This window comes from Sapajus apella, unplaced genomic scaffold (genome assembly GCF_009761245.1).
Source record: "Sapajus apella isolate SASKATOON/1434 unplaced genomic scaffold, GSC_monkey_1.0 scaffold103, whole genome shotgun sequence".
Taxonomy (NCBI): domain Eukaryota; kingdom Metazoa; phylum Chordata; class Mammalia; order Primates; family Cebidae; genus Sapajus; species Sapajus apella.
In genome coordinates, this window is record NW_022437043.1 from 6,260,527 (window position 1) to 6,274,895 (window position 14,369).

At 41.6% G+C, this 14,369-nt stretch overlaps 1 protein-coding gene and 1 pseudogene across 3 annotated transcripts in view; both read left to right on the forward strand.

The window, feature by feature from the left end:
* LOC116536724 overlaps nucleotides 1-2,897 on the forward strand; it is a 6,272-nt pseudogene extending 3,375 nt beyond the window's left edge.
* LOC116536799 (G antigen 10-like) overlaps nucleotides 1-14,369 on the forward strand; it is a 33,845-nt gene that overhangs the window by 4,911 nt on the left and 14,565 nt on the right. For 2 of the 3 annotated variants that reach the window (XM_032258679.1, XM_032258680.1), the window contains exons 2-3: nucleotides 11,381-11,469; nucleotides 12,194-12,317. In XM_032258679.1, coding sequence (XP_032114570.1) covers nucleotides 11,389-11,469; nucleotides 12,194-12,317 — 205 coding nt within the window. In that variant the 5' untranslated portion in view covers nucleotides 11,381-11,388. Of the gene's footprint in view, nucleotides 1-10,219; nucleotides 10,302-11,380; nucleotides 11,470-12,193; nucleotides 12,318-14,369 lie in introns of those variants that run through there. The other variant, XM_032258681.1, reaches the window with a different exon arrangement.

Below are 14,369 nucleotides of genomic sequence, written 5' to 3' on the forward strand. Positions count from 1 at the left end.
TAAGTGTCAACTTTAGAGACATGAGTTAATAAAATCTGAAGTTCAAATACCGTGACTTTAATACTTCCTGAGTAATCATCAGAAGTATGTTTTACATATGTGTTTTCCAGATTGCTGACCGTTAATTATAAGTGCTTCTGAATTTAAAGGAAGCTCTTGATGTTTAGGGAGGAAATTACCCTTATGTTCTGCAGGTCTACCCTCAAAGTGTGTACAGAGGTTTAATTGGATGTAAGACGCAGGATCACCCTTAGGGTTCTGTTTGTAGTCCATTTTATAAAACCCAAAGTGTAATGTGCTTTGTATGCCTTTAGGGTCATCTAAATTATCTGTTGCTAATTCATGTTCCCAACTGTTGTGTTTCTGTTACAGCTGAAAAGCAATCACAGAGTTAAAAGAAGACACGCTGAAATGATGTATGCTGCTTTAAGTTCTCCCAATAAAGCTTCATAGCCTTCTGCAAAGAAGTCTTGAGCATCTTTTGTGAACTTTATTTCTTGTTATTTGATGGTGTGAAATATGTATAATTCTTTGAAATGACATATTTTAACTGTTTGAGCTGGTATTTAGAGACATAATATATATTATCGATTTTTCTCTCCAGCAACTTTCAAGTTCAGCTCGGCAGTAGACATCCCCACTCAGTCGGCCCTGAAGGCATTAAGAAGCAGACCCCCAGATAAAACAACTAAGTGGGAGTATCTGGAGGCCAATAGCGTTCTGAACTGAGAGCCTCAGTCGGTGACAGCATTCTGGGCTCAGGGTCTCTAGCACATACTGAACCACGTAGTTTTTCTTTCTGAACAGGTGATTAGTATTAACAAACAGGTGTTCTGTGTTTTCTTGTTGACCCAAGATAAACCAGGTAGGCAGCTGGTTCCTGCTTACCATTGATCATAGAGAAACTAAAAAGTATTCTCCATGAAGGAGCCAGGGAGGCAGGGTCACATATCCCACGCTTAAAGAATTGTTTTAACAACTGTATGATATACATATACTCTCTTGCCAATTTAGAATGCCCGTGGTAGTTTTCCACTTGGGGAAAGGGGCAGCTAGGTTTTCCTTGCCATCGTTCTTAGCAAACGATATATTCTGTCATACACTCAGCATTTCTCAACAAGCAATCTCTTAAATGTGCTTATGAATTCTAAAAGTTTATTTCTAGATCCCTTTCAGTCTTCAACAAAAGGAGTCATGTCATCTTTGAATAAATACAATTCTATTTCTGCCATCTTTTTTCTATTTCTTTTGTATTTTTTGCAGAGACGGAGTTTTGATGTTTCCTGAGCTGTTCTTGAACTTCTGAGTGTGTGTGATGCACCCGCCTCAGCCTCCCACTGTGGTGTGATTATAGGCGTGGGCCACTGTGCCAGGCCTGTTTCTGCCATTTTTAAGAGTTTTATTCCCTTTTTTGATTTTATGGCATTGGGCAGACCCACCTGATACCATGGTGATAGTGGACATCCTTGTCGTATCCCTGATGAGAAATGAAATCATTTCAGTATTTCACTATCATATTTACTGTACTGTTTTTGGACTTCATGAGAGTAAGTCATTCCATTCTCTTCTAACTTTCTGAGAGTATTCATTTTGAATATATGTTGAGTTTCATCAAACAGTGCATCTATTTCAATTACCACAACATTTTTTTTCCCATTAATCTGTTAATGTAGTCCATTAGGTTGATACATTTGTACTTTTTAATTTCCTATTTTTAAAAATTGAGACAGGATCTCACTCTGTCACCCAGACTGGAGTGCAGTGGTGTTACCAGAGCTCGCTGCATCCTTGACCTTCTGGGCTCAAGGGATAATCACACCTCAGCCTCCTGAGCTGTGACTCTAGGTACATGCTACCACGCCCAACTAATTTTTCTAATTTTTTTTTTGTAACGATGAGATTTTGTCACGTTTCTTATGCTGGTCTCGAATTGCTGAGCTCAAGCAATTTGCCCAGCTCAGCCTCCCACAATTCTAGGATTAAGGGCGTGAGCCTTGGCCTGGCCAGGGTTTTCTTACATTGGGTTCTTATCCATGTAACGACTAACCTTAACTGTATCTTTGTATGGGTGGGCTAACAGCATGATGAAATTTATCATTCTACTGATTGAAAGAAAACTATCCTTGACTTTATAGTGTGTAAGTACGTGAAAGTATAATTATTTTGAAAGCATATATTGCTACGCGTATTGGGACCCCTGCACACTCTGCTGCTGTGGGGGCCTGTCCCTGTGGGTACCTTTAGTCTGTTTTCTCAACTGCAAACATGTTAGGGCCATGGGTTGTGACTGGTAAGGAATGTGTCCTGCTAGTTTCAAGATGGAGTCAATTTTCAAACAGTTCACTCTGGCTGTCCTGGGCTCCTGTTTCCCTGGTACTGTCACTTCTCTTTCTGCGATTCTGATGCTACAAATGATAAGATGTTTCAGTATTTTCCTACAGGTCCTTGAGGTTGTATTCATTTTTCTTTCAGTCTCTTCCTTTGTCTCTTTCATGTTGAACAATTTCCTTTTGGGGTAGGTCATTATTTCTGTTTTAGCAGGTGGTCTACCTGTCTTTCCAGGCAATCACTATGGTCCTTGTCCCCATGGTTCAGCCAGGGCAAGAGAGGATCCTGTAGGGGAGGGGGTTCAGTTGAAGATGGAGTGAGTTTTGAGGGGAGCACTATTTGAGGTATTTGAGTCCCAGAGGCATAGGAAACAGCAGAGGAAGGTCGAATTCCATTATCTTCAGTCGAGATGGGAATAGGGGGTTTGGGCTGTGGGGCTGGGAACGGAAGCTCTTCCCTTCCCACCCACAGCCACGCATGCTCCTTGGGCTCCGGTCTCAGTGCGCATGTTCACTGGTCAACATCTGGTCAGCGTGTTCGCCCTCGTGGAGATCGCCAGGGAGCTGTGAGGGTGTGCAGTCGCATTCCTGCTGTCCGGACTTTTTCCTCTGCTGAGACTCATCTGGTAGGCCTGCAGGCCAGACTTCTGGGTGCTGAAGTGTGAGAGAGGGTGCAGAGGAGACAGTGAGCTTTGGGGAGGTGTGGTGGGTCCTGCTGCATGGTCTGTGGTCTCTGAGGGAGAAGGGCCTCCTGACCTCTGAAAGCGCAGGGCCTTGAGGTTGTCCTTCTCTTCACAGGCTCTGACGCCACCACTGGCTTTGTGGTTGTGAAGGGGCCAGGACAGGGAGGAAGGTGGGCTGCGGAGGGGAGGCGGTCATGGGCTCAGGTGAAGATGGGGCGAGTGCTGGGGATATTGGAGGAATGAAAGTCCCGAGGTTCTGGCAACCCCTGACACAGGGCAGATCCTTGAGTCCTGAATGGGGCCCCTGGGGCGTGGTGATGGGGGTAAGGTGGGCAGTAACGAAGAGGCCTGGCGTTAGGGAAGGCTGCAGCATGGTGAGGGCCCCCCAGCAGCGTGGAATGGGGAGCGCCCCAGTGAGAAGCCATGCAAGGTCTCACATCCGTTATGGAAGGTCTGGAAACAATGGGAAGGACTGGGCGAGGCTATGCAGTCAAAGCAAACTTGATTTGACGGGAGTGAATGGCTCTAGTAAGTGGGAGTGTAGCAAAAGCAGCAGTCATGGGAATTGTGATTCACTGGTGTTTTCATGTGGAGTATACTTGGGAAACTAAACCTCATGAGAAATGTCGTGTGTCACTGAGGTGTAGTTGCAGGTGCCTGTTGTCCCAGCTACTCTGGACACTGAGGCAGGAGGATCGCTTGAGCGGGAGGTCAAGGCTGCAGTGAGCTGTGATCGTGATGCTGCACTGCAGCGTCAGCAACAGAGCAAGACCCCATGTCAAAAATAAATTTTAAAATAATGTCCTCTGCCTTATGCCACACGCCTTAAGATGATTGCTCTGTGACCTTGGGCACCATAAGTGGCTTTGCAAGCCCTCGGGAAACGTACACACTTATGCTTATCTCTGATCCTTATTTTAAAAGTATTTTCAAAATTAAAATTTGGCCATGGAAGTGATAGAATACAGCTGTCCTCTCAAGTACATGTTCCCAGTCACGGTTTTCTGTTTTTCAGTGTGAAATGTGAGTTGGCAAGGAAGAGCAACCTATCAGCCTAGGGTAGTATGATATATAAAACCTTTTAAGGTGATTAGGCCTATGCTGGTGAGTGCTTTAACATTTGATGTTTTTGGTTAGCAGGAATTAATTTTTGTGATAGTGTTGTTGCATTAGTATAGATACACTGAGAGAGGTCTTTCATGCTGATAAAAAATGATTATGGTGTCTCATGAAGGAAACATTGATTCAGGAAGAATTTTTTTCTCTTGTGTTCTCCAGCTTTTGCCAGGACTTCCTTCATGCTTGTTAATTTCAGATTGTACACATCTGTTCTACAATAGAGTAAAACAGCTTCCAAAGTCCTTGTGGGAAACTTTTCCCAGAATTACCTTTCTGTGGATAGAGTAACTTATTAAGCATATAGAATAGAGTGGGGGAAAGGTCTTTAGGCTTAGTTATGATCAGAAGCAGCTATGTATTCTTTTCGTGTGTATGTTTATGTGAACATATTCACATATAAATACATGCATGTGTGTATTGTTTGTATATTAAATACATATATGTGTAGTATATGTATATATTTTATTGACATGTAATAACAAAAATTTATTTGCACACATACACATATTTTGTAGCACGAGCAGTGCAGTCATAAACCATCTGAAGAAGTGGAACCACCAAGTCAAAATCAGGATCCTGTACCTGCTCAGGAGAGGAAGGATGAGGGAGCATCTACAGCTCAAGGTGAAGGGAAAGGGAAGAAGAATGCCTGTTGGAGTGTGTGTGTGTGTGTGTGTGTGTGTGTGTGTGTGTGTGTGTGATGCATTGTCATATACCAGTAACAGATGGGAAGAAAACAATGCAAACAATGCCTGGAAATGGACTGGAAGAGTGAAGAGGGTATAGTTTGCAATTTACCTTAGGGAAATCCCTCACTATGATAACATTTATCCACTTTATAAATGAGCGAACGAAGGTTCGGGATTGTGTTTTATCCAAGAACACTTGACTGGTGAATGCAGAATTTGTATTTTTTTTCCCTAAGTGTGTGTCTTCCTACCACCTGTGTTGCTGTACAATTAGTAAATGATTTTGCTTAAAATGCTTAGAACTGAAATGCTTTACTGTAAGGTAGCTTAGTAATGGCCCCAGAATAGACCCAGTTCATAGGAGTAGGAGCAACTCCAAAGCTGTGTCCCTGAATATTGGCCACCGTTTTTTTGATTGATATTTTTATATGGTTAGTTTGTTAATAGCTGAGCAAATGAGGATATCGTCATACAGGTAGTTGGCTTAGTATGATTTTCTAGTTGGCTTTTAAGAGGTGATTATATCCTTTTATAGTTAGAAAAACAAAAAAATAATTATCCTGAGATTATCATGAGGTAGAAATAATTTCTCCTAGATAAGATATTTTGAAGCAAATCATTTATGTAACTCAAGTTATGGATTATTCTATGGATTCACTGATAAAGGTTTCTAGAATATGACTGACAACAATGCCCACTATTTGCTCTCCACCCCCTCCATTATTCTCAGTTTGGGATAGTATATTTTCTGTGATTGACAAATAATGTTATTTTGTTCTACATGGGGTTCATTTAGGGAGTATTGCATTTAGAACTTTTGGACCTCAATATAACTTCATTTGAACAGAGTTGAGTTTCTGTTTATCCCAATAGGGGATGAGTGTCCTGACTGTAATATTTTCCATAATTTAAGAGAAAGGTGTTATCTGGGGTCAACGGTCTCAGTGCCATGTACTCGTAGTCCCAGCTACTTGGGAGGCTGAGGTGAGAGGATTGCTTGAGTCCAGGAGTTGAAGCCCAGCCTCGGAAACATAGTGAGACTTTATGGCTAAGAAGTGAGTAAATAAGGCCAGTCATGGTGGCTCAGGCCTGTAATCCCAGCACTTTTGGAGGCCTAGGTGGGCAGATCATGATGTCAGGAGATCGAGACCATTGTGGCCAACATGGTGAAACCCCATCTCTACTAAAAATACAAAAATTAGCTGAGCCTGGCGTCATGTGCCTGTAGTCCCAGCTACTCAGGAGGCTGAGGCAGGAAAATTGCTTGAACCCAGGAGGTGGAGGTTGCAGTGAGCCAAGATTGTGCCACTGCACTCTAGCCTGGCGACAGAGCAAGACTCTGTCTCAAAAAAAAAAAAAAAAAAAAAAAAAAAAAAGAAATTATAAGTAAGCAAATAAATAAATGTTTCATGACATTGCAAAACAAACATGTAAAGTTTCTTCCTAGTTGCTGGTGATGTTGGAAACATAACTCTTTACTGAACTGTGACACTTAAAAAGTTAAGAGGGTAAATTTGATGTTATATGTAATTTTTACTGCTATTAAAATTTTTTCTATTTTCATAATGTTCAGTGTAGTTGTCATATATTCTTTTAAGTTTTCACTTTATATATTTTGAAAACATAACATGTATAAAAAAGTTTAAAAATCTTACAATGAACTCATATACTTTTCACCTAGATTCACCAATTGTTAATAGTGTTTGCTCCATTGATTTCCTGGCTGTTCTCTCCCTCTCTTACCCTGCTTCCCAGACACTCACACACACACTTATTGATATTATATTTATTGTTATTGATGCTGAATTGTTTAGATGAAGTCTCAGGAATTATGGTCCTTTACCTTAAGTACTTGAGTCTGTGTATATTTTCAGAACAAAGAAAAAGTCATTCCTTGGATAATGCAATTATCAAAAGCAAGAAATTTAACAATGAGAAAAAGCAGACATTTAATATACAGTGCATACTCATGTTTTGACAGTTATTCAGGTAATTACACATTTTTGTTTTTACAAAGGGAATTTCACTTTGTCAAACAAGCTGGAGTGCAGTGGTGCAATCTTGGCTCATCGCAATCTTAGCCTCCCAGGTTCAAAGGATTCTCATGCATCAGTCTCCTGAGTAACTTGGATTACAGTTGCCTGCTATGGCACTCAGCTTTTTTTTTTGTATTTTCAGTAGAGACAGGGTTTCACCACGTTGGCCAGGCTGACCTTGAACTCCTGTCCTCAAGTGATCTGCCTGCCTTGGTGTTCCAGACTGCTGGGATTATAGGCATGAGCCACCATGTCCAGCCAAGAGAATTTCCTCTATAGAATTTAATTTTCTGATCCCGAGTCCAAATCAGGATCATGTCTTGCATGTAGTTGTCATGTCATTTTAGTTTCTTTTCATCTGGAATGGTTCCTTAAGTTTTCTTTGCCATTCATGATACTGATGTTTTGGAAGAGGATAGATAGACCAGTCGTTTTGCAGAATGTTCACCAGTTTGGGGTCTTCATATATTGTTTAAAGACCTTTTTTCACTCACCATTTATGGGTGCTTACTCATGCCATATGATCTGCTAGGTCCTAGTAGTCTAATTGCTAATGAAAGGCAGGATTTCAGCCTTGAATAGTTTAATATGATAAGGACAGTGAGAAGTACAGTAACATAAAAGTGCAAAGGAGGCAACAAAGCTGTCTGAGGGCAGTCTTTGGAAAAAAAGAGGGTAATATTTGGAAAACCCTGCTTTCCTATTTTCTGGCAACAGACTCCTGAAATAATGTTCTTGTGATTCTTATCAACACATTTATTACACTAGCCTACGGCTTTCATTTAATAACACTGTGAGCATGACTATTATTTTCTTATTTATATTTTATTGTTTACTGCTTAAATTGATTTTTTTCTTTTAAGGGCCTGAGCTGGAAGCTGATAGCTAGGAACTGGTTCAGCTGAAGACTAGTTGTGAGCATGGAGATGGTCCTACTGTGAAGGGGATGTGGCTGCCAAATCCAGAGCCTGGGAAACTACCAGAAAAAGGTAGACAATGTATTAAGCATGCAAATAGCAGGGTGTCTGTTTCTACAGTATTATAGTTTCAATAATGCACGGGTAATAATACTGCCTCTTCAATAATAGAGTTTTTGTGGGTTTTTTTTTTTTTTGAGACAGATTCTCACTCTGTCACTCAGCCTTGAGTGCAGATGCCTGATCTCGGAGGTCACTGCAAGTCCACCTTCCAGGCTTAAGCAATTCTTTAGTCTTAGCCTCCTGAGTAGGTGGTAGTAGAGCCACACGTCACCATGCCAGGCTAATTTTGAGTAGAGACGGGTTTCAGCATATTTGTCAGGCTGATCTCGAACTTCTGACCTCAGGTGACCCACCCATGTCGGCCTTCCAAAGTCTTGGGGTTAGAGGGGTGAGCCACCCCGCCTGGCCAATAATAGAGTTCTTATATAAAAGTTATTTGAAACATAGTTCAGGCCCCAGCAGCAGACTTATAGACTGTCATATAGAAGCAAACTGAGTCAAAGCCATATTTAAATATAATTTTTGAGAATACGTCCTTAAACCAATAGCTCATAATTTTGAGATGCTTTTGTAAAGGTTTGCTTTTAACAAGTACGTAACACATTTGTAACACACATCAGTTGGTGTGAAATATCTTGAAGCACGGAGGTAGGTTCTAATACCAGCTACTCAGGAGGAGTTTTATTTTTTTTTCTGAGTTTATATCATTGGGCAGACCCACCTGGTACAATGGTGAAAGTGGACATCCTTTTCTTATCCCTGAGGAGAAACTGACCCATTTCAACGTTTCACCATCATATTTACTGTACTTTTTAGATGGACTTTATCAGAGTAAGTCATTCCATTCTGCTCGAATTTGTTGAGAGTATTCATTGTGAATATATGTTGAGTTTCATCAAACAGTGAATCTGTGTTGACTACCACAGCAATTTTCCCATTAATCTGTTAATGTAGTTAATTAGATTGAAAAGTTTGTACTTTTTTATTTTTCATTTTTAAAAAATTGAGACAGGGTCTCACTCTGTCACCCAGGCTGGAGAAGCGATAATCCCATCTCAACGTCCTGAGTAGCTGTGACTATAATTACATGCCACCATGCCCAGCTAATTTCCCCCCAAACTTTTTTTTTTGGAGTAATGAGACTTTTTCATTTTTCTTAGGCTGGTCTCAAACTCCTGAGCTCAGCCTCTCAAAATACAAAGATTACAGGTGTGAGCCTTGGCCTGGCCAGGTTTTCCTTATGTAAGGGTCTTATCTATGTAAAGACTAAACTTATCAGTCCCTCTGTGCAGATGGGCTAACAGCATGATGAAATTTATCATTCTGTTGATTTTTTTTTTTTTTTTTTTGAGATGGAATCTCGCTCGGTCACCCAGGCTGGAGTGCAGTGGTGCGATCTTGGCTCATTGCACCTCCGCCTCCCAGATTTAAGCAATTCTTTGCCTTAGCCTCCAGAGTACCTCCAGAGTACATGCCACAATGCCTGGCTAATTTTTTGCATTTTTAGTAGAGACGGGGTTTCATCATCTTGGCCAGGCTGGTCTTGAACTCCTGACCTCATGATCCACCCACCTCAGCCTCCCAATGTACTGGGATTACAGGTGCATTCTGTTGATTTAAAGAAAACTATCCTTGACTTTCCAGTGTGTAAGCACGTGAAAGCATAATTATTTTGAAAGCATATATTGTTATGGGTGTTGGGACCCCTGCACTTTCCGATGCTGTGGGAGCATGTCCTTGTAGGTACCTTTAGTCTCTTTTCTCAGCTACAAACATCTTAGAACCATGTATTGTGACTGGTAAGGAGAGTGTCTTGATAGTTTCAAGATGGAGTTGATTTTCAAATGGTGTCGCTCTGGCTGTCCTTGGCTCCTGTTTCCCTAATACTGTCACTTGTCCTTCTATGATTCTGATGCTACAAATGATAGATGTTTTAGTATTTTCTTACAGGTCCTTGATGTTGTATTTATTTTTCTTTCAGTCTCTTTCTCTGACTTGTTCATAGTGAAGAGTTTCTTTTTGGGGTAGGTTGCTGTTTCTGTTTAAGCAGGTGGTCTATCAGTCTTTCCAGGCAGTCACCATGGTCCTTTTCCCAATGGTAGGACCGGGGCAAGAGAGGGCCCTGGAGGGAAGGGGGGTTTAGTTGAAGATGGAGTGTTTTGAGGGGAGCACTATTTGAGATATCTAAGTCCCAGAAGCATAGGAAACAGCAGAGGGAAGTTGGTTGGATTCCATTATCCTCAGTGGGGATAGCATCCGGGACTTGGGGTATGCGGGTGTGAATGGCAGCCCTCCCCTCGCCACCGCCCAGGCGCGCATGCTCCTTGGGCTCCTGCCTCAGTGCGCATGCTCACTGGGCATCTTCCTGTCAGCGGCTTCGTGAGTGTGGAGAACGCCAGGGAGCTGTGAGGGTGTGCGGTCGCGTTCCCTCTGCCTGGGCTCTTTTTTCTCTACTCAGACTCATCTGGTAGGTCCGCAGGCCAATCTTCCTGGGGGCTGAAGTGTGAGTGAGGCTGAGGAGGAAGCAGTGGGTGTCAGGTGTGTTTGGTGGGTCCCACTGCATGGTTTGTGGCCTCTGAGGGAGAACGGCCTCGTGGCTCTTGAAAGAGAAGAGCCTCTTGGCCTCCGAGGGAGAAGGGCCTCCTGACGTCCAAAAGAGTAGGTCCTCGAGGCCGTCCTCCTCCACCTCACAGGCTGTGAGGCCACCATTGCCTTTGTGGTCGTGAAGGGACCAGGAAAGTGAGGAAGGTGGGCTGCGGTGGGGAGGCAGTCAGGGATTCAGTTGAAGATGGGACGAGTGCTGGGGGTGATGTTGGAGGGATGAAAGTCCCGAGGTCCCAGGAACTCCAACACAGGGCAAATCCCTGAGTCCTGAATGGGGTCCTGGGTGGTGGGGAGGGGAGATGGGGGCGAGGCACACAGTAAAGAAGGGGCATGGCATTTGGGAAGGCTGCGGCCTGGTGAGCAGCCCCAGCGGCGTGGAGTGGGGGCGCCAGAGTGAAAAGCCATGCAAGGTCTCACCTCTACCATGGAAGGTCTGGAAACAATGGGAAGGACTGGGCAAGGCTGTGGGGTCCAAGCAAACTTGATTTGAGGGGCGTGAATGGCTCTAGTAAGTAGGAGTGTGCCAAAAGCAACAGTCACAAATTTGTGATTCACTGGTATTTTTATGTGGAGTCCACTTGTGAAACTAAACCTCATCTGAGGAGGGAGAATCCCTTGAGCAGGGAGGTTGAGGCTGTAGTGTGGTGTGATTTCGCCACTGTACTCCAGCCTGAGCAACAGAGCCAGACCGCGTGTTCAAAAGAAATTTAGAAAATAACGTCCTCTGCCTTTTGCCACACGCCTTAAGATGATTGTTCTGCCAGCATGGCCAGCATAAGTGGCTTTGCAGGCACTCAGAAAAGGTACACACGTATGCTTAACTGTGGGAATTATTGTGAGAGTATGTTCAAAAATACAACAAATTAAAATTTAGCCATGGAGGTGATCGAATATAGCTGTCCTCTCAAGTGCATGCTCGCAATCATGGTTTTCTGTTTTCAGTGTGAAATATGAGTTGGCGAGGAAGATCAACCTATCGGCCTAGACCAAGACGCTATGTGGAACCTCCTGAGGCGATTGGGCCTATGCTGGTGAGTGCTTTAATGTTAGTTTGATGTTTTCTATTAGCAGAAATTAATAGTTGTGCTAGTGTTGTTGCATTAGTATATAGACACTGATAAAATTATTTCATGCTGATAAAAATAATTATGGCATCTAATGAAGGAAACATTGACTCAGGAGGATTTTGTTTTTCTCTTCTGTTCTTCAGCTTTTGCCCATGACTCCTTTCTCATGTTGCCCAGGCTGGAGTGTAATGGGGCAATCTCGGCTCACTGCAACCTCCGTCTCCCAGGTTCAAGTGATTCTCCTGCCTCAGCCTCCCAAGTACTGGGATTACAGGCACCTGCCACCATACTCGACTTTTTTTTTGTATTTTTAGTAGAGATGTGGTTTCATTTTGTTGGTCAGGCTAGTCCTGACCTCAGGTGATCCACCTGCCTCGGCCTCCCTAAGTGCTGGGATTACAGGTGTGAGCCACTGTGCCCGGCCACTTTGCTTGTTAATGACAGATTGTACACAGCGATTCCAACACAGAATATAATACCTTCCAAAGTCTTTGTGGGTCACTTTTCTCACACAACCTTCCTGTGTATAGAGTAACCTTATTGAGCATAGACAATAGAGTTGGAGAAATGTCTTTAGGCTTAGTTATGATCAGAAATATCTATGTATTCTGTGTATATTTGTATAATCATATATTAATAACAAAACTTTTTTTATTTGCACACACACATACACACACACACTTCCTAGCCCGAGCAGTTCAGTGATGAAGAATTGGAACCACCAAAACCTGAAGAAGGGGAACCAGCAACTGAAAGTCAGGTTTCTGTACCTGCTCAGGAGGGAGAGGATGAGGGAGCATCTGCAGGTCAAGGTGAAGGGAAAGGGAAGAAGAATGACTCTTGGGATGTGTGTGTGTGTATGTGTGTCATGCATTGTCACATAGCAGGAACAGGGGGAAATAAAACAATGGAGGGCATACCTGAAATGGACTGGAAAAGTGAGGAGGGCGTATAGTTTTTGCAGCTTAGCTTAGCTTAGCTTTTATCACTATGATAAAGCGTGTCCACTTTATGAATAAGAGAATAGAGGCTTGGAGGTTGTGTTATAACCAAGAACAGTTGAGTGGTGAATACAAAATTTGTATTTTGTTTTTTACTGTAAAGTAGCTTAATACTGGCCCAAGAAGAGACCCAGTTCAGAAGAGCAGAAGCAACTCTAAAAACCAAGTTGCTGAATGTTAGCCACCATTTCCATTGATTGTTATTTTTATATGGTAAGTTTATTAAAAGCTGGATAAATCAGGATACTGCCATACAGGTAGCTGGTTTAGTATGATTTTCCAAGTGGGTTTAGGATGTGATTTGATCCTGTTATGATTAGAAAAACCAAAAAAAGAATTACCCTTCCTGAGATTAACATGAGATAGAAATAATTTCTCCTAGATAAACTAGTTTGAAACAAATCATTTATGTAACTCAGGTCATGGATTATTCTAGGGATTCACTGTTAACAGTTTCTAGAATATCACTGACAACAATGCCCATTAATTGCTGTCCACCCATTCCCTTATTCTCCGTGCAGGACAGCATATTTGCTGTGATTCACAAACCATGTTATTTTGGTACTTTGTTCTACATGTGGTTCATTTATGGAATATTACATTTAGGGCCTTTGGACCTAAATATAACTTTATTTGAAGAAATTTACATTTCTCTTTACACCATATAAACTTACCATATAAAAATAGGTAATGGATGTCATGAATGGAAGATTTTTCGTAGTCCTCAAATCCATTCAGCTAATGAATCCTCAGAAATTTAAATTGTAATTATAACTGAATTCCTATCCATGTTGTAGACTTCAGATTTCTTAGCTGATGCCCACTGCTTTTAGTACTCTGTGGCTGAATATAGGCATTGTACAAGTCCTGTGGTTTATCCTTAGATTGTCATTTGAGAGAAAGGTCTCAACCTGGGCTGAATGCCATGCACACATAGTCCCAGCTAATTGGGAGGCTGAGGTGAGAGGACTGCTTGAGCCCAGGAGTTCAAGCCCAGCCTGGGAAACATAGCGAGACCTCATTGCTAACAAATAAAGAAATACATAAAGATTTCATGTTATAGAAAAACAAATATAGAAAGTTTGTTCCTAGTTGCTGATAATGTTGCAAGTATAGCTCCTTCCTGAACTGTGACACTTAAAAATAGTTAAGATGGTAAATTTTATGTTGTGTATTTTTTTTACCACAACAACAAACAAAAAAACTCCTGTCTACCCAAATTTAGTGTAGTTGTCATATAGTCCTCTAAATTTTCATTCGTATATTTTCAAGACATAACATTTGTAGAAAATTTGCAGTTATAGTACAATTAACTCATATACTTTTCACCTAGATTCACCAATTGTTAATAGCTTTTGCTCCATTGGTTTGATATATCTACCCTCCCTGTCTTGCCCTGCTGCCCACACACTCGCACACATGCTCATGGATATTATGTTTATTGTTATTAATGGTGAATTGTTTAGATAAAGCTTCAGGTATTATGATCCTTTACTCTGTGTACTGGAGTGTGTGTATATCATCAGAAGAAAGAACAAGTTATTCCTTGGATCAGCACTGCACAAAGATCAAAATCAGGAAATTTAACAATGTGAAAATGCAGTCATTTCATAACACAGTGTGTACTCAAATTTTCCCAATTATTCAGACAATGTTTTTTCTTTCCTTCTTTTTCTTTCTTTCCCTCTTTCTTTCCTTCTTTCTTTCTTTCTTTCCTTTCTTTCTTTCTTTCTTTCTTTCTTTCTTTCTTTTTCTTTCTTTCTTTCTTTCTTTCTTTCTTTCTTTCTTTCTTTCTTTCTTTCTTTCTTTCTCTTTCTTTCTTTCTTTCTCTCTCTTTCTTTCTTTTTCTTTCTTTCTTTCTTT